Below are 23441 nucleotides of genomic sequence, written 5' to 3'. Positions count from 1 at the left end.
TCGTCCCAAAGTCAATGGGATTTTTAAATGGGGTTTCAGTAAAATCGCTTAAATAAGGCTGTGGCTAACACTAACTCAAGATACTTTCACCTTTTATTCTACAACACAGTTAAATATCACTCTTGATTTTTTTTTGTTTGTTTATTGGTTATGCTTCTTTAAAAAGACGGTTGCTATCAAGTTGCTAAATGGGACTACAGGCAGTGTCGGAGACATTATACGTCATCGAGCTGATCTGGTCTGGAGGGCAGCTCGCTTGTGTTGGGCATTTGGATTAGTCTGTGATTTAAGTATTTTCATAAATAGTATTTCATTGTTTGTAGTGTTTTTCTAATCTGGAATTCATACTGTGTGTAGATAAATCCTTCACATGTAAAGACCGTCGAGACAGATTAATTTGTTGACATTTATTTTAATTAAACAATATTATGGCTTATATAATATATTATAGCTTACCAGTATAGTGTCTCTTTCCTGCTCTTAGTAATGCAAACGTGTGAATAAATGGGTAAAAATACAGACATATTAACTGTCATTTTATTGTGATCTATTGATTTTTCGTAGTTCTTTCTTCTTCATCTGAACACATTTATGCTGTCATAACTGCAATATTTACACTCCTCCATGAAATATACAGCATATGTGACTGTATAGGCTGCTTTTCGCTGTACTTCGTGATATAAAAATAATATTGAATGTTGTTTTCTATCAGTGATGAACTTGCAGGCATGTAGACTTGTCCCTCACGCCTCATTTCTGTCAACTGTTAAGGTAAGCGGGCTGTATGCACGAAGCGATACACTTATTTAAATATGCCTTATGATAATACCATGTAGGCAAATTTATACATAGTTTAAAACTTTTACAACAACCGTAAAGCAAAACAGATGTATTTCCAAAAAGCATGTAGGTCTATGCGTTTTTTTGCGTATTTATTTGTTTATAACAAATAGTGCGCATTATAATAAACAGAGGGATTAACTCTTTGTCATGGACTGTATTTCTAAAAATATGCGTGAAAAGTTGTCTGTAGCAAGGTGGGGCTGACGTGACATGCGCGCGCCCTGAAGGTACTGTAGTCCTATTATAGCCTAATGTTAGCTTTTCGGTTTTTGCGTTTGCATTTAAGATCCAAAAGTGTTCAAAGTTGTACTTTTGTGTGACGATTATCCGGCTGGACAAAACGTGTTAGTGTAATGAACAGTGTTTGAACACAGAGCTTATTATTCACATTCTTCGAAAAGCCTATGGGAAAATCCTATAGGGATTTTATTAAGGGAACAAGTTTTATGCTAGCAACCGATTCGACTACAAGGTGACGTCATAGTTTCTCCATTCTATTAGGGTTCTGTTATAATGTTGCTCTGTGCAGTCTAATAAAATGCTCCTGTCTATGGAGGATGAGGGAGCTCTCGAATTTCAATAGAAAATCATAGATAAAAGCAGGGCCGGATTAACCAATGGGCCTTATGGGCACAGGCCCAGGGGTCCGTGCGCACTAGGGGCCCCTGCGAGGGGGAAGAGAAAAAAAAGACAATTTCGGAGTGTATTTTTAGGCTAATTACAAATAGCGCATCTAGTTGGAATAAGCTATTCAGGGTTTACACCCATCTATGCCTGATTGATAGAGACAAGATGAGTAAAGAGCTGTTTAACAATACAGCCGCAGTGGCACACCTTGTAAGGCATAATGCTTCATCTTTTGACGCGATTGATCCTCAATTCGGTTCGAATCCACCATCAGCTGAACTCGTGCTACTTTTTTTTTTTCTCCTCGTTACATATCAGATTGGAAATATATTTATTTTTAACAGGAAGGAAACATTTTTGAAAAATAATGCAAATGTGATATAAAGTCACAAGTGTCTCGTGGGTATTTAATAATGTTTAGACTTATAGGTGCCTCCCTCTCTTTAAAAACTATATTGCTCAGACAACTGTATTTCCTCTGAGCAAAAAAATCACGATCACATATTAATATTATTATTATATTTAAATTGCCTTTCTTTCTTTAACTAAACAGAATGCTGTAATTGGTCAAGCGCAGAAACGTCAGTTTTGTAATAACCCGCACTAAACTGAGCGGACTTTAGTGTAACGTTATATCTGTCATAGATCAAAAATGAGTGGAGAAGTGGATTTAGCAAACACGAAAGAAAGAGGAGAGGAGGCATCTTTATTGAGGCATTTTCCATACACACCATCTTTTAAAAGATCCATGATCAGGAGAATGAGGGTACAGAAGAAGACGTTATGGTAACTTTAAATGATGAGTAGCTATTAACTACTTTAAGTAATTAATAACTTAATTACAATTTTTGGTTGAACCCAAATGAGTACTTTAAGTGAAATCAGAGTGCAATTAATGGGTTTAAGACAGACTGGAATAAAGAGGTGCTGCTGTGAAGTACACGATGTAGAGGGGACTTTCATTTTGAGGGTGAGACCATAATTTTGAAAAAAGACCAGTAGTTAAGCCTGGATCAGGTCACATAAGTGCTTAGCGACACCACATGCCATTCTAGTGACCGTGTAAACAAAATAATGGCCTTTTAAAATAGCGTTATAAGGCATTTTAAGTCCATAATACAGTGTTTCCCAACCAGTGGTGTGAAGTAATAAATTACAAATTATCAAATTACTGTAATTGAGTAGTTTTTCTCAGGAATTGTAATTTACTAAGTAGTTTTATAAATGTGTACTTTTACTTTCCCTTGAGTACATTTTTAGTGCTGTTTCTGTACTTTTCCTCCTCTACTTTCCTTCAACCTGCAGTCACTACTTTATTTTTTCTTCTCTATGGGGATTAGAAAAATCAGTCCTGTGATTCCTGTTCAATCAAATTGCGGATAGAAGGTAAATTGCATCATAATGAACTACCTAAAGACATGGGGGATTTATAATTGCAGCAAACTGTTTGGAAGCATTAAAAGTGTTCAAATGTCCAAAATCTTTACACACATGGACTCAAAGACAGTTTAGATGCATGTTACTAATGACAAAATGACAGATGTTTACTTTATGATGACCTAAATGGACTTAAACACCCAGCAGGCACAAGACGTCAACATGACGTCACATGACTGACATTGTACCCCAACGTAGTGGGAACATTGCATTTTGTTTAGAAATAAAAATCGGGTTGACATCAGAACCCAACGTCAGGCCGATGTCAATGTCCAAAGTCCAACCTGAAATCAACCAAATATTATAGCTTGACGTTGTGTGGACGTTACAACTATGACGTCTATCAGATGTTGAATTTTAGTTGTCATACCTGATGAATAAATGTCCGTATTCGATGTCAATATGAAGTTGTTTTAAGATTTTGGCTCGACGTTGGATTTTGGTCACTTTCTAACTCAACATAAAATCAACGTCGTCTGACATTATTGGACGTCAAAATAATGTTGTCCCTAGATCTCGAAATCTAAATTTTAGGCCTAAAAAGTCTTAAATCTACTGAAATATTGTGTTGGAGGTCTTAAATCTTTTTTCAACAGGTCTTAATTTTTCTTTGGTATTGTATTGCTACCCAATCTGGCCTAAAACCCACACAATCACAAACAATCCATCTCAATAAAACGTTTAACTTTTCATTAAAAGAGGTCATTTTTAACTCTATTTATCATAATGGTTTAAAAATTTTGTTTGTTTAAAAAGTTCTCCATGTATTTACTGCTGAGGACACTGGACAGATTGTTATGCATAGATTTACTTTATTATAGTTTTTAAAAACTTTTAAAACATTTGTTAATGATTTTTTTTATATTAAAGAAAGTTTATGTTGAAAAAAGTGAATAGATACAAGTAAAGCTTGCTTGTTTTTAAACAATATTTAGAATATTTTGCTAAGAAATATCTAAAATATAAAATATTTTAAAATGAATTTATTATTGTATCATTAAATTATAATAATTATTTTTTTTTGATAAGGCAAATGAAGATCTTTTCCATCTGGGCCATTTGAAAAATTATTTAGCATTTAGCAATTTTAGTCTAAAATTTCATTCATTGTTGAGCTAAAAATGTCTTAAAGTCTTACATTTAACTTAGTGAAACCAGCAGAAACCCTGATTTTGGTCACCTGACATCACAACCTAAATCTAACATCTTATAACGTCTGGGCAATAACTAAATGCACTACAGAATGTTACGTTTACACACATCCACAAATTAAATGTAAATGCATCAGCTTTTTACAGCATAATACTCACTACTTACAACTCTTGAGTACTTTTGAAAGGGCTACATTTTACTCATACTTTGAGTAGTATTTACTACAGATACTTTTACTGTACTTACACTACATTTTTAGGCAAGTAATGGTACTTTTACTCGAGAATGACTTTTCAGTACTCTTTCTAATGTTGCCAACCCTGTTCCTGAAGGCACACCAAAAGTACACATTTTCAACCTCTCCCTAACCAAATGCACCTGAATCAACTCATCAGAACATAAGAGACTCTATAACCTGAAGTTAATGGGTCCGATAAGGGAGGCATCCACAATATGTTTGTGTGCCTCCAGGAACAGGGATGGGAAACACTATATTAGAGGCTTAAAATGATTTATAATGCTATTTTAAAAGGCCATTATTAAAATCTATGCATGTAAAGCATTACTTTAATTAATCAAAATCAAGCCAAAGCAAAGTTTCATGGAATGTGAGAGAACATTTGACTTCCATCTACTATGGGATTTACACCACTTGTCATGCTTTTAAAGTTATTAACTCCTGTTTGAAAAATGATAATAAATTCACTGCGGGTATGTTGGGGAATTTTAGAACTGAAGTCTCACCATGAGGAAGGAATAGCCAATCCAGAGGCTTCTCCAGCCGACTGGGCAGTTTGGAATGGTTGTATCTTGACTGTGTACGGCGATGGCCACAGATGGAGCTTCACACACAGAGCAGCGGCTGATGTACGGCTTTATTTCAGACTCCTCCACGGGCATCATGGGAATCGGCTGGGTTGTGGACAGCCAATAGGATTTGTCATTGCGGCTGGCGTAGTAGCATATGTCTCCCGGATTACAGTACAGGAAGGGCATGGTGTTAAAACGGGGGAGGCATGATCCGGCTAGACCTGCAGAACAAAACAGAATCATATGAGGACGTTTATATTTGTACTCTTTTGAGTGGCTCAGTGGTTAGCACTGCCATCTCACAGCAAGAAGGTCTCTGGTTTGAGTCCTGGCTTTGTCAGTTGGCATTTCTGTGTGGAATTTGCATGTTCTCACTGTGTTGGTGTGGGTTTCCTCTGGGTGCTCCTACAAGTCCAAAAACACGTGCTAAAGTTGAATTGGACAAGCTAAAACAGGGGTGACCAACCCTGTTCCTGGAGAGCCACCTTCCTGCAGATTTCAGTTGCTACCCATATCAAAACACACCTGCCTGTAATTATCACGTTGTGTTCAGGTCCTCATTAATTGGTTCAGGTGTGTTTGATATGGGTTGCAACTGAAATCTGCAGGAAGGTGGCTCTCCAGGAACAGGGTTGGCCAACCCTGAGCTAAATTATCCGCAGTGTATGTGTGTGAATTAGTGTGTATGGGTTTTTCCCAGTGCTGGGTTGCAGCTGGAAGGGTATCTGCTGTGTGAAACATATGCTGGATAAGTTGGCAGTTCATTCCGCTGTGGCAACCCCTGATTATTAAAGGGACTAAGCCGAAGGAAAATTAATGAATTTTATACAATTTTAAATTGACAGTTCACCTAAAAATGAAGATGAAAGAATGAAAGAATGAAAGAATGTATTGAAAAATGAAGAATGTTGGAGATTGGTAGCCATTGACATCCATGGCATTTTTTTCCGACTAGAAAACCCTATCTCCAACATTCTTCAAACTATCTTCTTTTGTGTTCAAACAGAAAAAAGATACTCAGGGTTTAAGGCTCTGGTATACGTGAAATCTGGTTCGTTCTGCAAAAAGACTGAGTGACAGTATTCTGTTTCCATAAAACGCAGCATTCAATCAATCAGCCTTACTGAATTTCTTTTTGCTCATTTCGAAGAAAATCCAGCCAAAACAAACTAAAAAGAGGATTTTGTTTGAAATGATGTCCTTTAAGTACTATTTTCAATTTCTTTTAAAGTTTACCAGGGCCTTTAAAAGCACTGGAGTATGAGTAAGTATTCATTTTATGGTGAACTATTCCTTTAAATCAGTGGTTCTCAAACTTTTTTCATTAAGGAAAAAAAAAATCTGTCTCCAAGTACCACCATAATGACGAGGAAGATTAATAATTCCTATTATTAAAAATATTTATTACTGTCAGCCATTTTAATCATTATAAATAGTTTGAACATTAATACTGTACAGTATGGAACCAGATTAGTCTCAAAAGAAATTCACACAAAAGACACGATGTACACATGCGTAGCCAAATTCACATGCGTAAAACCAAATTCACGTCTTCTTGTTTTCTTGAAAAAGACGTGATAGTGTCATTAGACACAATGAAACTGGCAAAAAAGATATTTACTAAGGTGAGGATCTTTATTTTTTTTTCAGTTTCATTCAGTTTCTAATGACACTATCACATCTTTTTCAAGAAAACAGCTGCTTTAGAACTTCAAATGTTCAACAACCTTACAGTTTTATATGCCTTAACAATAAAAATGAAAAAAAAAAAGATATCATATTAGGTGAGGATCAAACACAGGTCTAAGGGCATGGTAACCCAACGTGCTGACCACTGGACCACAATGGCGCTGCAATGCTGGCCTGGCCGGAATGATACTTATGATTACCCTGCAGGATACATGTTGCTCATAGGGCTGCGAGACAATAAATAAGAAAAGCGGAGCTGCGGCAAAATAATGGATAAAAAGAGTGAGGATATGGTCAAATATATAAATAAATTTTAAAAAAGTACAACTGCTGCTTTCTCCGTTCGCCATGCTGGAGAGGAACAGTCTCACAAATACACACACACGAATCCAGGGGGAGTCGTACGTGAAAGAGGATTTGCACATTCTCATTCAGGATGAACTCACAAGTTTTAAACATTCAAAACTTTTTGTACACTCTTATACATATGCAAATGGTGTTTTGCATTTGTGAAACGTATTTTATGAAAATGTATTTTTATTTTGTGCACGTGAATTTTTTTTGTGAATATAAATAAATATTTTACGCACGTGAATTTGGTTTTATGCACGTGAATTTGGCTACGCATGTGTACATCGTGTCTTTTGTGTGAATTTCTTTTGAGACTAATCTGGTTCCATAGTACTGTGCTTATTTCAAAACACTTGGTCTTCGGGATCTAGACACTGTTGAAATGTTGGTTTTACGTCAGCCTACCCCAAGGAGTTGGTAAGATGTTTTGAAAAGAAACCTTAAGTATCAGCATCATAATCCTTCAAAAAACATTGTAAGATGTTCCTCAAGAAACATTTATTATCATTCTCCATGTTGAAAACAGTTCTGCCTAATTAATATATTTGTGGAAACCACAATGATATATATGATATGCATTTAATCTGAAATTAACATTCGGTTCAAAAGTTCTGCAAATGACTGACATCTCGTGATTGATGTCCAGCACTCACCCAGGTCTTGGTTGTGGGCCTTTTCCTGGCCCTCGAAGTACAGAAGACTGTAACCCATCCATAACAAGGACATGCCCTGAGGACACATGGGGATCTCCTCAGACTGACTGTGCTTCACCAGCAGGTAGCCAACGTTCACACTGCGGCCAGCCATTCCAAGAGGACCGGGTATACCAGGTCGTCCTCGAGTCCCTGAGAATTCAGATTGATTATCAATTCATATTGTGAGCAGTCAGATATTCACATGATCAAATGATTTGCAGTTCTTTCTTTTAGTACTCTATATTGGCAAAAGTGTTGGGACATCTGCCTTTACACACACATGAACCCTTTTGGAGAGGCTTTCTGCAAGGTATAGGAGTGTGTTTATGGAAAATTTTGACCATTCTTTCAGATGCACATTTGTGAGATCAGGCAATGATATTAAATGACCTGGCTCACAGTCTTTACTCTAATTCACCCAAAGATGTTCAGTCGGATTGAGATCAGGCCTCTATGCAGGCCAGTCAAGTTCCTCCAAATTAAACTCATTTATCCATGTTTCTTGTGCTTGTTATTGCTTTGTACACTGGTGCTTGGTTATGCTGAAACAGGAAGGGTCTTCCCCACTGTTCACACAAAGTTGGGAGCATGAAATTGTCTTGAAGAAGACCAGTTGGCCTGGTTTTGAATCAGTTTGTAGGTTTTCAAACACCGTGGTGGCAAATTATTAAAATTACTCTGTTTTCCAAACATGAGTCAAGCCAATGAGTTCCCGAAGACTTTAATGTTGCTAATATTAAGTTAATTATGTAAATATTATTGTTCATATTAGTTACTTCTCTACTACAATGGTCTCAATCACAATTCCTGGAGGGCCGCTGCTCTGCATAGTTTAGCTCCAACCACCTCTAACTCACCCTTGCTTAATAGTCTCTAGTAGTCTTGAACACCTTGATTAGTTGGATCAGCTGTGTTCGATTAGGGTTGGAGCAAAATTGAGCAAACCTGCAAAACCCTCCAGGAATTGAGTTTGAGACCTATGCTCTACCATTAGTTCCTAACTTTTTTCATGGGAAATGCTTCCCTTCATTTGTTTTTTAACAATCGTATGTATTCAGCATATATACGTTTCTGGTCATGCAAAATCACTTGTATCATATGATGTTTTTCTCAATGGTTAAAAACAACTTTGCCATTGTGCTCTTAGGTGGTTATTGTACCTTCTCAGCAACAGAGATAACATCACATGATTCAATGTGCATAATTAAAATCATATGACCAACTGAATATGACTGAGCAAGAGTATATGATAGAGGGCACATCTTATCTCTAGGTGAAAGATTAACTGTAGAAATACATATATTGGTGGTGAAGGGTTTGGAGACTCTGTGCATATGTTGCACAGATAAAATATATTTTCTCCTCCCTTTGTCTTTTAACAGACTTACAGTGCATCTGGGAATATTCATAGCACTTTACTTTTCCACATTTTTAAAGTTATAGCCTTATTCCAAAATGGATTCAATTTTTTTTTTCTCAAAACTCCATAAGGACAATGTGAAAAAATATTCATTTAAAATTGTTGCAAATTTCAAAAAAAAAAAAAAAAATTTTAAAAAATCACATGCACATAAGTATTCCCAGCCTTTGCCGTGACGCTCTATTATGTTTCCACTGATCATTCTTTAGATGTTTCAGCAGCCTAATTAGAAGTCACCTGTGGTAAATTCAGGGCCTACTCACACTATGCCATCCGTACCGTGCCCAGGCCCGTTTCCCGGATCGTCTGAGAAGTGTGAGTGCGCTGAATTGGGCTCAAGCACGGTTCACTTGGCTGGCCCTGGCCCGGTTGGAAGAGGTGTGCCTGAGCCCGGTTCACTTAGGCTTTGGCGCGGTACGCTTGTGTGTGAGTGCAAAACGCGCCAAAGCTCGAAACTGAAAGCGAGACGTGATTTTTAAGGGGCTATTTCATTTAGATTTATTAATAATTCTTACTGTTCAGTGAACGCAAACTGCCGTAGTTTATTAAAGACGCAAAAACCCATAACTGCACGACAGCTGCGCGCCTTCAGCAGACCTCCTCATTCCTGCAGCACAAGAGCTTTATGATTGTTTATGAGCGTAAAAAGTGGCGGATCTGTTCGGCGAAATATCTGACTGCGTGTCCCCGCATCCCTAAGGACTGTTTGGCGAGAAATTTGGCTGGCATATCTAACGACTGAAACGATATAAGTAGAGAAATCTCCACTGTGCTGCTGAGTGAGAGAGTGCTTCTCACTGAACAGCGCAGCAGCGATGACGTAAGCGTGCCGAAGCCCGTTTGTGGTGTGAGCGCGGGCCGTGGGGGGACACGGGAGGGGGGACAAGCGTGCTTTGGCCCGGTTCGAGGCAACTGTACCTAGTGTGAGTACGGCCTCAGTTGATTGGACATGATTTGAAAAGGTACACACCTGTCTATATAAGGTCCCAGGGTTGATTGCTGCCAAAGGAGCATCAACAAAGTATTGAGCAAAGGCTGTGAATACTTATGTACATGTGATTTTTCAGATTTTTTTATTTTAATAAATAAATAAAGCTGTAACATAAAAAATTAGGGAAAAAAGTGAAGCGCTATAAAGACTTTCCAGATGCATCCCAGATAAGGATGTAAACATCTCTGTTTCAAAGAAATGGGAAATCTGGAAACACTTCTAATGTGTTTACTGGTGCACAGTTGGGACAAATGGTCACTCACCTCAGATCAAAGTTCGTGCAATTTTTTATTTAACCTTAATCCTTTAAGGAATTAATAAAATCATTTTAAATAGGCTTAAATCATTGATAACTTTGGCAGCCAAGAAAATGCTTTAATTAGTGACACTTTCCTAAATTATGAAATGAAAAAATGATTCCAGTTACAAAGTTTAAATGTGAAATAAATTTAAAATAAACCAGTTTCCCCCAATCTTTAATCCACTAATCTAACCCAGAATTCCTTAATCCTCACAGTACTTTTAGACAAGCACAACATTCACCTTGTTCGCCTTGCAGACCAGAGTGGCCCATTGATCCAAGTTCTCCACGGAAGCCTGGACTTCCTGGTATTCCAGGAAGACCTGGCATCCCCTTGTGTCCACTTGGACCTACAAATCCTAAAAACAGATAAGAGCCAATTACATGATGGAGCTGGATTTGGGGGGACAGCAACAGGACAAGAAGAGAAAGTAAGTCATATTCATTGCAGAAGTTCTAGATTGACACTTTAAATTTTTGTACCTGGATCACCAGGAGGTCCCGCAGGGCCTGGGTTTCCATTGCGCCCCGATGGTCCCTGAATACCCATCTGACCAGGTGGCCCTTGCTCCCCTGGAAGTTTCTGTGGAACTGGTGGATATCCTTTAGCCCCAGGTAATCCAGGAAAACCTGAAAAACAAAGGCACAGTATAGATGATGAGCAGGCTAGGTTAATGGCACTCATTTATGTAGAGTTGATTTACAATACAAAATGGGAGAATAGCAATGTTAACGCAGAATAAATGATGAATCAAAACTCAATCATAAAGCCGTTCAACTGTAGGACATGGTGTCAGCATTCAGATCAATCCTCAAAACTCTTGAGAAACCTTTCACACAGAATGCTCTTACATTCCAAATGTTCCATTGTTTTTCTACTGGCTTGTTTCCACTGAGTGGAACGGTACGATTTGGTACGCTTTTTGGTGACCCTTTGCAAAGGTACCTAGCACGAAAAAAGCTAGACGCGTAGCTGAACGCTATTGGTTTACAGAAATACGTCGCTCGCAGAAGCAGGTGAATGAAAACAAAGGAAGCGACATTTTTTAAAACACAGCTGGGACATTACACTGTAATAATATATAAATATACCAAGACATGGTCGATCCAAGCTCAAACAAACCATGTCGTCATCTTGATGAACAGCCACAAAGTCAAGAAGGACGAAATCTGCCGTGTCCTGTTTTTGCTTTACGAGGCTGTCTAAAAGTGCGCGCAGTTTCACTTTCTTCAGAGAGGTTGCCGCACATCTACATTTGAAATGATAAACGTCTTGAGCTCATATTAATAACGTGCTCGTAATCATTACAGCACTTCTGATATCCGATCCTTTCTGAAATAAACAAACGCGAGAGCAAAGCGTGAAGAATCAAAGGAGAAGCCAGAAAAACTGCAGCAAATGGTGCTTCTGCAACATAAAACAACAACAAACTGCCACGCTCATCATCGCCTTTTGGACTATTATGAACTGGGAATGACGGAATTACTTTCTAACAAGAGGTTACATGTGCTGCTGAAGATTACAGACACAGATGAGAGGTTTGCTTTGACTGTGGACTATATTTTGTGTTGTTTTTGAATTCAAATAAGGACTAAATGTATGCTGTGTGTAGTTTTTCTATACTTGGTAACATTTCAGAGAGTGAAGGTTTGTTTGTGTTCATATATGTTGCATTATTTATTTAATATATATGCAGATGTTACAGTAGTACAGTACAGTAGTATTTATGTGTGTAAAGCATTTGTTTTGTGAGAAGTACTTCTCATATGATATGTGAATGACCCATACGGCTTTACTGTGACATTTCCTCCCGTAAAAATTACATTGTCTGAAACTTTCTGTCGTATGCTTGATAAAAGGGACCGGTACCGGCCCGTACCGTACTGTACCACTCATTGGAAACGGGCCATAAGTAAATGAGGTTGACTGACACACATGACCATTCGACTCGTGTATCTTGGAGTGTCTTACTATGTTTTGATGCCAAATCAAAAAAAAAAAAAAAACCTAAATTAATTTAAACTATTACATGCAGCTCCACTCATCATTGTCATTTTAAAGGCAGTTGACCAATTAGATGAACCCAAAAACTGGGCAAAAATAAAAATAGACACAAATATATGTTCTGATAGACAGTCATACCTATTATACTAACACACACACACACACACACACACACACACACACACACACACACACACACACACTATGTGGGCGGACTAATACACAAAGGGTAAAGAGGCTGTAGGAGTTCTGATATTGCAGAATATCGCACGGCTATCAGCCAATCAGATTTGAGAACCAGACAGAACTGTTGTATATATACATATATATATATATATATATATATATATATATATATATATATATATATATATATATATATATATATATATATATATATATATATATATATATATATATATATATATATATATATATATACAACATAGTATATATGCATATATATATATGCATCAGCTAACTTATTAAGATCTGTTTACTAAAAAGAAATCTGCCCGTCAGATACCAGACACTGACAAAATATGAAATATATAAGCAAAAATGGTTCACAAATATCATATACAAGATCTTCCACACTGGGATACCAAAACACAAATATTTTATTTAAATAAAATGTTTTTGGGAATAATGCTATATGTTTTATTCTGGATTAGGTGTTGTTCGGACAAATTATTTAGTGATTTTAACTAATCACCTGGGGGTCCGGTATCTCCTTTAGGTCCAAAAGGGCCCCTGTCACCTTGAAAACCACGTCTTCCTGGAAATCCCATCATCCCTGGCTCTCCTTTATCACCTAATTAAATGTAAAATAAAAATTGCACATGACTCCAGTTCTTTTTCAGTTCATTGAAAACAAACGTGAGGATTAAATCATGTCATTTTATTATGAGGACAACATTTTATCAATTTATTTCTGTATTGTTGTATTCATATTCAATATGATTAACAGTGAGCTGTTTTAGTTTTGTGTAGCTGCAGTAAGCATTGCCTGATTCCTATTCCATCTCATCTACCTTTTCTTCCTGACACTCCAGATTCCCCAGAACTTCCCTTTTCTCCTCTGTCACCCTGGACTCCTTTTTCTCCAAATAATCCGAAATCACCAACATTTCCTCTATCTCCTTTTGCTCCGAAGGGAGATGGGATCCCTGGGGTTCCTCTGGTACCAGGAAAACCTACAGGATGAAGGCAACAGGAAAATTACAAGATGACACTTCCTCAAAACTAACTTTTCAAAAAGTATTTTAACATAGTGATCAGCCTTTTACCTGGTATTCCTTTTATGCCTGGAAAACCATAGTCGCCCTGCGTTCCTTTTATATCAGAAAATCCTTGTTGACCTTGAGGCCCCGGTACACCTCGCTGCCCAATTTCACCCTTATTTCCTGTAACGACACCAGTTTCAGTGTAGCTAACTAAAACTATACTGAAACTATATGAATATGAATTTCAGGCGGCACGGTAGCTCAGTGGTTAACACAGCCTCACAGCAAGAAGGTCACTGGTTTGTGTCCCAGTTGAGTCACTTGGCATTTTTGTGTGGAGTTTGCATGTTCTGCCCGTGTTGGTATGGGTTTCCACCGGGTGCTCCGGTTTCCCCCACAAGTCTGAAGACATGCGCTTTAGGTGAATTGAAGAAACTAAATTGTCTGTAGTGTGAGAGTGTGAATGCAAGTGTGTATGGGTGTTTCCCAGTACTGGGTTGCAGCTGGAAGGGCATCCACTGTGTAAAACATTTGCTGGATAAGTTGGCGGTTCATTCCACTGTGGTGATCCCTTATGAATAACAGCACTAATCCAAAGAAAAATGATATGAATTTCAATATACCTGAATCTCCAGTGGTACCCTTGTGTCCCAGTGACCCGGGGACACCAGTTGTTGTGCTGGGGATGCCAGTCTCTCCTAACTCTCCTTTAGTTCCTGGGTTTCCTGGTTGGCCCCAGTTGTCAGTACCTTGCAGGGGACATAACATAGCAACGAATTACTAATATGCAGACAATGGTTTATGTTATGATCATTTTTTATGCTAGTCACAGCCATATCACCCTGCAGCACAAGACCGGTTACTCACTGAAGCTAAGCAGGGCTGAGCCTGGTCAGTACCTGGATGGGAGACGGTGACCACATAGGAAAGCTAGGTTGCTGTTGAAAGTAATGTAAGTGAGGCCAGCAGGTGGTGCTCAACCTGTGGTCTGTGTGAGTCCTAATGCCCTAGTATAATGAAGGGGACCCTATACTGTCAGTGGGTGCCGTCTTTCGGATGAGACGTTAAATCAAGGTCCCCACTCTCCGTGGTCATTAAAAATCCCATGACACTTCTCGTAAAAAGAGTAGGGGTATATAGATAACAAATGCAACCGAAGAGTTACCTGGGACACCCTGGTTACCCTTTTGACCTTTCAGTCCATCCAACCCAAAAATGCCTTTAAGACCAGGAAATCCTACAAGAGACATTATATAAACATTTATTAACTGATTCAAGCTAATGAGCACACATGCCATCAATCAAAACCAGATTTGTTTCTATTTCATTAAAGTGGATCATGAGACCTTTTTGGCCTGGCTGGCCTTGGATTCCAGTGGTTCCTGTCTGTCCTGGGTCTCCTGACCTGCCCTTGTGACCTTGGCTTCCTGGAAAACCCTGTAGTCCATCAGAGCCTGAAAAAAAGATCCAGTTAAAAACAATTTTTCTAAAACAATTAAATGATTCTGTGTTGAAACCAAACTTTAAATATCAAGTTGACCTAATACAAGCAAAACTGAGCAACTATAGCTTCAGACAGGCTAGCAACATGCTAAAACATTAGCTAACATGCTAATGTATCTAAGCATTGTGCAAAAGTGTTACTATCCTTACAACATTCTCTTTTTCATCCTTTAATTGAAACTTATAGCTTACAAACCCATTTTAAAAATCTAAGCAAGGTTTTCTCAAAGTAACATAAAATAGTCATAAAAGTCATCACATAAAAATACATAAGTGAAGAAGCCTCGTACCTGGTGGTCCAACTGTCCCAGGTTCACCTTGGTAGCCTTTCATCCCTTCAATTCCATCTAATCCTGAACTTCCTCTTTCTCCAGGCATACCATAGAGTCCCTTCGCACCTAACAGATATATATTAAATAAGAAGCTTAATTAAAGGGACAATACAAGTCCGGGATGATGTCCGTTGTATTCCATGATATATGAACTTCTAACCTGTACTTCCAGGATGTCCAGTTTCACCTCTCAGTCCTGTTGATCCTGGAAGACTGATGGTAGGCCCCAAGTCACCTTAAATAAAGAAATCCTTCATAAACATTTTTTGTTTATGGAGTACAGAAAGTCTACATCCAATATTAATATCTGATATGGTTTAGGGCCGCACAACACATCGTTAAAGTAAAGTGCGCATTTGCAATAGTCACTTTGCAGGATCTGAAATGTTGAGCCACTGCTCTAAACATTGTGGAGCAATCACGAAGTTTAACCTTAACAGAGTAAAAGTATTTAAACTTAGGTTTAAACCATTTGTGTATAGGGAATTATAATGTTTGTAGCTTTAACAAAGATTAATTGTATTCAGTTTTTTAGACAACGAAGATTGTACAGTGACAGAATTATTTGCATTTGATCTCCAGACAACCATAAAGCACTATTTCATTTGTGTCTTGGTTTTACTCTATTTATATGTGCTTGTATTGTGTGTATTATGTTTTGTGCAAATGCACTGTCCAATGAAATAATCACAATAAGTCTAAAATTATGAATTCTAGAAAACAGAAATGGAGCTAGTCAAGTCATCTGGTGAAATTATATTCATATCGCAATAAATATAGCAAGGTTATAATTGCTTTGGATTTTTCATTAGTTTTAGTTTTTATTTTATTTTGTTTTGACTTTTTATTTTTAAATTCAGTTTTAATAAAAAAAAATACTTAATTTTATATAGGCATATTTACTAGTTTTTATTCGTTATTATTTTGATATTGCTTAGTTTTAGTTCAGTTTTTTTAGTTTCAGGGTTATTTTATTATTATTATTATTATTATTATTATTATTATTATTATTATTATTTGTAAATTAGGATATTTGTTAGGCTGGTTAAATAATGAAACATATAAGTTACATTTTTTTGACACAAGAACACTACCCACTACCATATACCTCTACCATCTAGCCGTCCTCAAATTCAAATACAACAGCCCACGAGAGTAGGCCTATGTACAATACGTGTGCGAGGCTGCTTCTTAGGTTAGATACACAGTATTGATGGGAAGTTTGGAACGATTCGTTTGCTATCAGGATACAGAAATCCAAAATAAAATCCATTATTGGGCACAAATGTGTTGAATTAATACTTTTAAGTGTCTGTCTGGGTCGTATTTAATGTTTTCATCATTCGGCTGTCATGTTCAGCCGTTGTTTTGTCACAGGAGAAACAGCAAGGATGACTGGAAGAAGAGCGACTTGATCTGGCCAATGGCATCAGGATTACAGACTCCGAGATGTCGTATGGCTCCAACATGTGGCAGTGCAAAGTACATAGATTATTTTTGCTATAATTTTAGTTAGTTTTTGTTTTTTATATCCACAATCCCATTTTGGTTAGTTCTTGTTTGTTTTTTTTTGTTTTTTTACTTTTATTTTTATATCAGTTAAGGGTAATGTTTTTTTTAAAGGAGTGACAACAATGCTTGTAATGTATGATTATTAAGAATGACAGTAAAAAGAAAGAAAAGACAACAGTAATAATAACTGACAACAATAATAAATCACAAGTACTACACCAACTACTACTAGAGAAAATTACTAATATTACAACTACTACTGCTGCTACTACAGCCACAGCCACATTTACTACTACTACTACTACTACTACTACAATGTCTACTACTACTGATACTACTACAACAGCTACCACTACTGATACTACTACAGCGTCTATTACAACTGATGCTACTACAACAACATCTTCTACTACTACTACTACTACAGCAATCACTGCTACTACAACATCTACATCGACAACCTCTACTACTTCTGATATTACTACGCTGACAATGACTACTACTACTACTACAACAACACGTTTAGTACCTCTGATACCACTATATCAACAACATCTACTACTCTAGGAACAAATAAAACTACTACAATAATCCCAACTACAATTTCAATCGATACTACTACAATGACTACTAATACTACTACAACAACACGTTTACCACTTCTGATACCACTATATCAACTACATCTACTACTACAGGAACTAATAAAACTACTACAATAGTCCCAACTACAATTACAATCGATACTACTACTACTACTACTACTACTACTACTACTACTACTACTGCGACCTGAATAATGACAATGGTATAAATACTTATAATAATGATAATAAGGAGATAACAGGAGGACAAGTCAGAACACTAACAATAATAATGAAAACAAAAGTAAAAGTAATACCATTAATGATAAAAGTGACGAGGTGAGGGGAGGTTGGGAAATCAGGGAGAGGACAAATACTGATAATGATAATAATAATATTAATAGTAAGTAGAGAAAAGAGAGGAAATAGAAGAAGAGAAAAGGAAAAAAAGAAAGTGTCGAAAAATAAAGTGCAACAAACAATAAGACAATAAGAATAATAAGGAAAAAAACATAACTATATTAATGACAATTTATGAATGACACAAACCCAAAGTAAACAATAATATCAAAAATAAGAATTTAACTGACAGTATGATGAATTATTAACACCGTGATAACTATAATATACTCAAGCTGGTAATAACAATAATAATAACAACGAGGATGATAATAATAAAAAAAATAATAATAAAAATACAACAGCTTTAACAATAGCAATTTTTTAAAGATTTATTTTTGGCCTTTTTTGCCTTTATTAGATAGTACAGTATTTAGACAGGAAGCGAAGTTGGAGAGAGAGAGGGGGGTAGGGCAATGTCCTCAAGCCGGGATTCGAACTCGGGACGCTCTAGCGGGCTACTGCACCATATGTCGATAAAAGTGATGAATATATTGTGATGCTTTATAAAAAGTGTGAAGTGTAGCATGGATCAGTCCAGTGCAATGCCCAGGCTGTCATGCCAACGTCAAACTTACCCTTAAAATGTTTTTTTTTTATTTTTATTCTAGCTATTTTTTTCGTTTACTATAATAACCTTGATATATAGCAGAAAACAAAACATTGCAATGCTAGTTTTTTAAATATCGTACACTGGTTTAATCTAGTCATGTTGGTTGTTGCTACTGTGCTGTTCCAGCTGGTCTATCTCAGCAATTCCGTTTGCTATAATTGAACCACTACCACCAGTACTCCAAACTGGTTATGACCATGTGTATCACATGGATTTTTAGCATGGGATAATTTTGACATTTACTCATTAGCACCTTTGAATCCTTTGATTCCAGAATCTCCAGGTCGTCCATAGGCACCAGAGGAGCCTTTGTTGCCCTGAAAAATAAGCTTCAATGATTAAAAGCACAACATCCTGCACATCCTAACTTATATACAAGCAGTTTTTTTTTTTAATCATGAATGGTTTTAAGGCTAAGAAGGATACTGGGCTTAAAATCCTACCTTGGGTCCAGACATTCCAGGGAAACCTTCAATTCCAGGGAGTCCGGTAGGCCCTGGCATTCCCTTGGGCCCTTCTAAACCTGGTTCTCCCGGAAGACCTTTTACACCTTTTACAACACTGGGCTCACCTGGATGTCCATCTTTTCCCTCACCACCTGGTATACCTGGAAAGCCTTTTGTACCTGGCCAAAGGCAAGTAGAAATAAAACCTATAGGTGTCTTTCTTATATTTATCATTTTGATGCATAAATAAGACCTTACGCAGATACTGAAATAATTATGTAACAACTTGTTCCCCATGCTGTTCCTTCTACCAAACACAACTCTCTTGCTTTAAAGGGTCACGAAACACCAAAACACATTTTTTGAGCTGTTGACAGTCGTATATGTGTCCCACACTGCTAAAAACACAATTAGGACACCTATATTTCACTAAAAAGTGTAAATTGGTTGTTTTTGCGTTATTTCAAGCAAATTCGTACTTCCTGTTTGAAACGAATTTTTGAAGCTGCGTCACGGTCATGACACAGCGTTGTATTCCAGTGTGCTGACTGGGCGTCTGTGCCAGAGTGAGTCTTATTACGTCTTACAGTGTGTTGCATTAATGCATGAGTAAGGCTTGGTTCAAACCAATCAGCGCGCTCTATTGTGCAACTTCATTAATATTCATTACTGTCACAGTGTAGACGGCAAAGACGTCACGTTGTGTTGGCAAAACAAGCGTGAAGTGTTGCTTTTATAGTTTGCTGCAGTTAAGTTTCGTTTTCATTTTCTCTCTGTGAGAGCGCAGACTCACGCGTGGATTAACAGTGTACGCAACGCGCGACAACAATAACTTACGTGTCTAAGGAGGATTATTGTTTACCTGAGAGCTGTTCTCATCTGCAAACGCTGAGATCCAGATTGTAGTCTCCTCTAAATAAAGATGCGGCTCTAGTTGCTGGTGATTGTCCTGTCTCTACAGATTTGGTAAGTGAGCGACCAGTGCTCTTTGTTTATTCAGTTCGTATTTTATTCGTATCAAACAAACTATTGCACCGAGTGCAATAGTTAGCACTAACAGTTACAACCAAACTATAACCTCGTGTTGGATTTTGTGACTGGAATAACACGCTCGGCTTTCTGACGCTACCTGCCGTGTGTATCTAAGTTTCCGGGAAATGCGGAGTTTTTTTTTTCTCTCATTCGCCGTGCGGTATCAAACATTGCATGAAAAATACACGCTTAGAGCAGCTCCTCAAATCAAATATTTCGTTTGTCGGGAGGGACATGAATGAATTCCCTGAATGAAAGAGCCAAACTGCAGTTAAAGTCCAACATTTAATAATTTGGCAAATAATTCGACTACAGATGTCCATGTAAACACAGTCACATTGTCCGCTGTGGGTGTGTGTTTTGACTCTGAAATTCAGCGCGCCCAAATAGACACTCCCATACCAAGCCGCTTTTCTTCCTCCGACACTCCCCCCTAAACAGAGCTGGACACGCCCACTTTTCTGACTTTTTCCAATGTAGAGGTGTGAAAACACACTGCTGAAACGAGGGGGTTTCATGGCCCTTTAAGGTGACCTGCTTTATATCCAGTTATCACTCCCCTCTAGTGCAGCCTAGTGGCCCGTAGTAACATTGCAACTACTGCTTCTGACATCACAAGGAACTAAAGCAATAGGTATCAAAACGTGTAATGTTTGTTCGTTACAATTAGAATATGAAAACAGTATATAAATGATCATTGCAGTGTAATTACATGTTGTTAGTGTAAGCAGCAATTTCTCCCTGGTTTTTAAACGCCTTCAATCAACACAGGTTCATTGTAAGCAATTCAATTGTAGCATGTTTCAGATGACAAATCCACTAGAGGGCGCTGTCTACATTTTTGCAAATCTGAAACACATTGCTTAGGGTTGTTGTTCCTTTTGTTGTACATTTCAGATACACATCCGTCTTGTTCACGTTCAACTGGAGCTTGTCACCTAGAGCAGGGATGTCCACAGTCGGTCCTGGAGGGCCGGTGTCCTGCAAAGTTTAGTTCCAACCCCAATCAGACACACCTGGGCTAGCGAATCAAGCTCTTATTAGGCTTTCTAGAAGCATCCTTGCAGGTGTGTTGAAGCAAGATGGGAGCTAAAATCTTCAGGACACCGGCCCTTCAGGTCCGAGTTTGGACACCCCTGACCTAGACCAAAGAACCACTAACCTAAACCCAACCTTTAGTGTTTTAAAAGCAAATACAGGACAAAAGCTCACTGTGACCATGTAGTTTTAGCTTGACTTTACATTGCTTTTGTCTTTGCACTCTATACTGAGGGCTCTGCATCACAAGTAAAACACCATACAAAGTGAGCTACTGAACAAACTGACCACACCAGAAAAGCTGAAGATAGATAGGTGAGGCAAACCTATTCGCTTACAAATAATATAGATCAGGTTAAGTTGTTTTGAGGTATTTATTTTATGTTGTGCAAAGATCTGTGCAAAAATAATTCTTTATTTGTTGATAATAAGTCCCTGTAAATATCATTAGTGTGAAAAGGAACAAACGTTGTTGGCCTCACAGTGTACATAAAACCTAGAAACTTAAGTCAAATATATGTTTAGGTACACTTTTATTTATTTCCAATGACCCTGTGCTGTGGGGTGAAGCAGTGGTGCAGTAAGTAGTGCTGTCGCTGGTTCGAGCCTCAGCTCAGTTGGCGTTTCTGTGTGGAGTTTGCATGTTCTCCCTGCGTTCGCATCGGTTTCCTCCGGGTGCTCCAGTTTCTTTCACAGTCCAAAGACATGCGGTACAGGTGAATTAGGTAGGCTAAATTGTCCGTAGTGTATGAGTGTGTGTGTGAATCTGTGTGTGGATGTTTCCCAGAGATGGGTTGCGGCTTGAAGGGCATCCGCTGCGTAAAAACTTGCTGGATAAGTTGGCGGTTCATTCCGCTGTGGCGGCCCAGATTAATAAAGGGACTAAGCCGACAAGAAAATGAATGAATGAATGACCCTGTGCTTCATCTTTTTTTGGCATGAAATCCTTCTTCAGGTAATTTCTTCAGCTCAATCCGTTAAGCATCGTTCAATCAGTAAGAGTGAACAAACTAGAGAGCTACTTTGGCACATTTATATGCATCTAAACACTTCTCCCAAAAGTGTTGGTAACATCGAGATGTTGGCTAACATTATGTCACTGATCGGGTACATGAACTTCATACATTCTTAAGTACATATTATGAAGCTTACATAACTGATAGTAACAGGAACTCAGTTATAAGAATTAGCCATCATGTCAGTTTCCCCAAGACTAATTTCTCCCTTGACCATTTTTTTAGTTGGATTAGCACTACCAGTAATAAATCTGAAAGGATCTATGCTGACAGACATCAACACAAAGTGCTGCATTGAACAAAATCAACAACTGGAGGATGGAAGACACTGCAATCGAAGCATTGTTTTCATTGTGTGTTGTGTGCTTTGAGATTATGAAGATAGAGCATGTAAATTCCGCAACTGAAACAGCAAAAAGGAATGCTACATGACCCTAGACATGTTATAAAAGAACAGAACACTCCAGACAAAGACAACAGGTAAACAAAAATTGTTTCTAGTTCTCGCTGCATAATATATATAATTTCATGAATAGTTCTAGGAACTGTGAAAAAGTTCATGTGCTGGAAAGTTTCCAACATCACGCTTTATGTCCTTAAATAGTCAAATAAACATGGTAAAAGTGTTACCTCTGGGACCAGTGAAGCCAGGATCTCCCATATTTCCATGGTCACCTTTAGATCCCTTCATGACCTCTTTCATATGTGGTGTTATATGTATGACTGGTTTGTCACCTGGAGGCCCCGTCAGCCCTCGGTCACCTTTAGAACAAGCATATGTAAGACGCTCAATATCTATGGCTATATTTTCAGCCTTATGCAGTTTGAATTCAGTCATTGTCAAACCTTGTAAAAACCTACTAATTTCCCACTTGCATTTAGGATTAGGTTAGGAGGTTTCAGGGCCGGAGTGGGACTCCTTTTTAGCCCTGGAGTTTCAAGCCTTAGACCGGCCCATCTCAGTTCACTACTGACTATATTAAAATAACGTCATTTCCAATTCAGCTTCTAATGACACTGTCATGTCTTTTTCAAGAAAACAGCTGCTTTAGAACTTCAAATTTTTAACAACCATAACAGTATTATATGTCTTAACAATAAAACAATGAAAAAAAAAAAAATTAATATTTCAGATGAGGTTCGAACACGGGTCCGCGGCGTAAGAACTGAATGTGCTAACCACTGGACCACAATGGCGCTGTTGCTCCAATGCGGCTGGAATGAAACATAAATATTGCACTATGACCTGCAAGACTCTTTTATTGACGGCTTAATCTTTTTCTCTTCTTTTTAGATTTTTGATCAAGTTTTGTCAGATTTATTAATGTAGTGAATCATCTGATTTTCATTGAGCAGGTGTAATATTCATTAAAGGTGTAATTATTCACTAAGGTGTCGCTGTTTGGGGTAACCTGCAGG

At 37.8% G+C, this 23441-nt stretch overlaps 1 protein-coding gene across 25 annotated transcripts in view; it reads right to left on the bottom strand.

The window, feature by feature from the left end:
• Positions 1–23441, bottom strand: part of col4a2 (collagen, type IV, alpha 2) — a 150357-nt gene that overhangs the window by 4110 nt on the left and 122806 nt on the right. For all 25 annotated transcript variants that reach the window (XR_015499176.1, XR_015499181.1, XR_015499178.1 and 22 more), the window contains exons 33-47: positions 22653–22784; positions 18934–19115; positions 18744–18807; positions 15543–15617; positions 15341–15448; positions 14894–15001; positions 14713–14784; positions 14171–14296; positions 13611–13727; positions 13356–13517; positions 13037–13135; positions 10800–10946; positions 10559–10675; positions 7563–7754; positions 4804–5090 (exon numbers count right to left, since the gene is read on the bottom strand). Coding sequence is in view for 3 of the 25 variants with exons in the window: in XM_087267483.1 (XP_087123609.1) it covers positions 4804–5090; positions 7563–7754; positions 10559–10675; positions 10800–10946; positions 13037–13135; positions 13356–13517; positions 13611–13727; positions 14171–14296; positions 14713–14784; positions 14894–15001; positions 15341–15448; positions 15543–15617; positions 18744–18807; positions 18934–19115; positions 22653–22784 (1988 nt within the window). In the remaining 22 variants the exon portion in view is untranslated. The remainder of the gene's footprint in view (positions 1–4803; positions 5091–7562; positions 7755–10558; positions 10676–10799; positions 10947–13036; positions 13136–13355; positions 13518–13610; positions 13728–14170; positions 14297–14712; positions 14785–14893; positions 15002–15340; positions 15449–15542; positions 15618–18743; positions 18808–18933; positions 19116–22652; positions 22785–23441) is intronic.

Source organism: Danio rerio, chromosome 9 (assembly GCF_052040795.2).
Source record: "Danio rerio strain M-AB ecotype USA chromosome 9, GRCz13ab, whole genome shotgun sequence".
In the NCBI taxonomy this organism is placed as follows: Eukaryota; Metazoa; Chordata; class Actinopteri; order Cypriniformes; family Danionidae; genus Danio; species Danio rerio.
The sequence above is the reverse complement of the archived record's forward strand: the minus strand, read 5'-3'. Positions and strand labels throughout refer to the sequence as shown.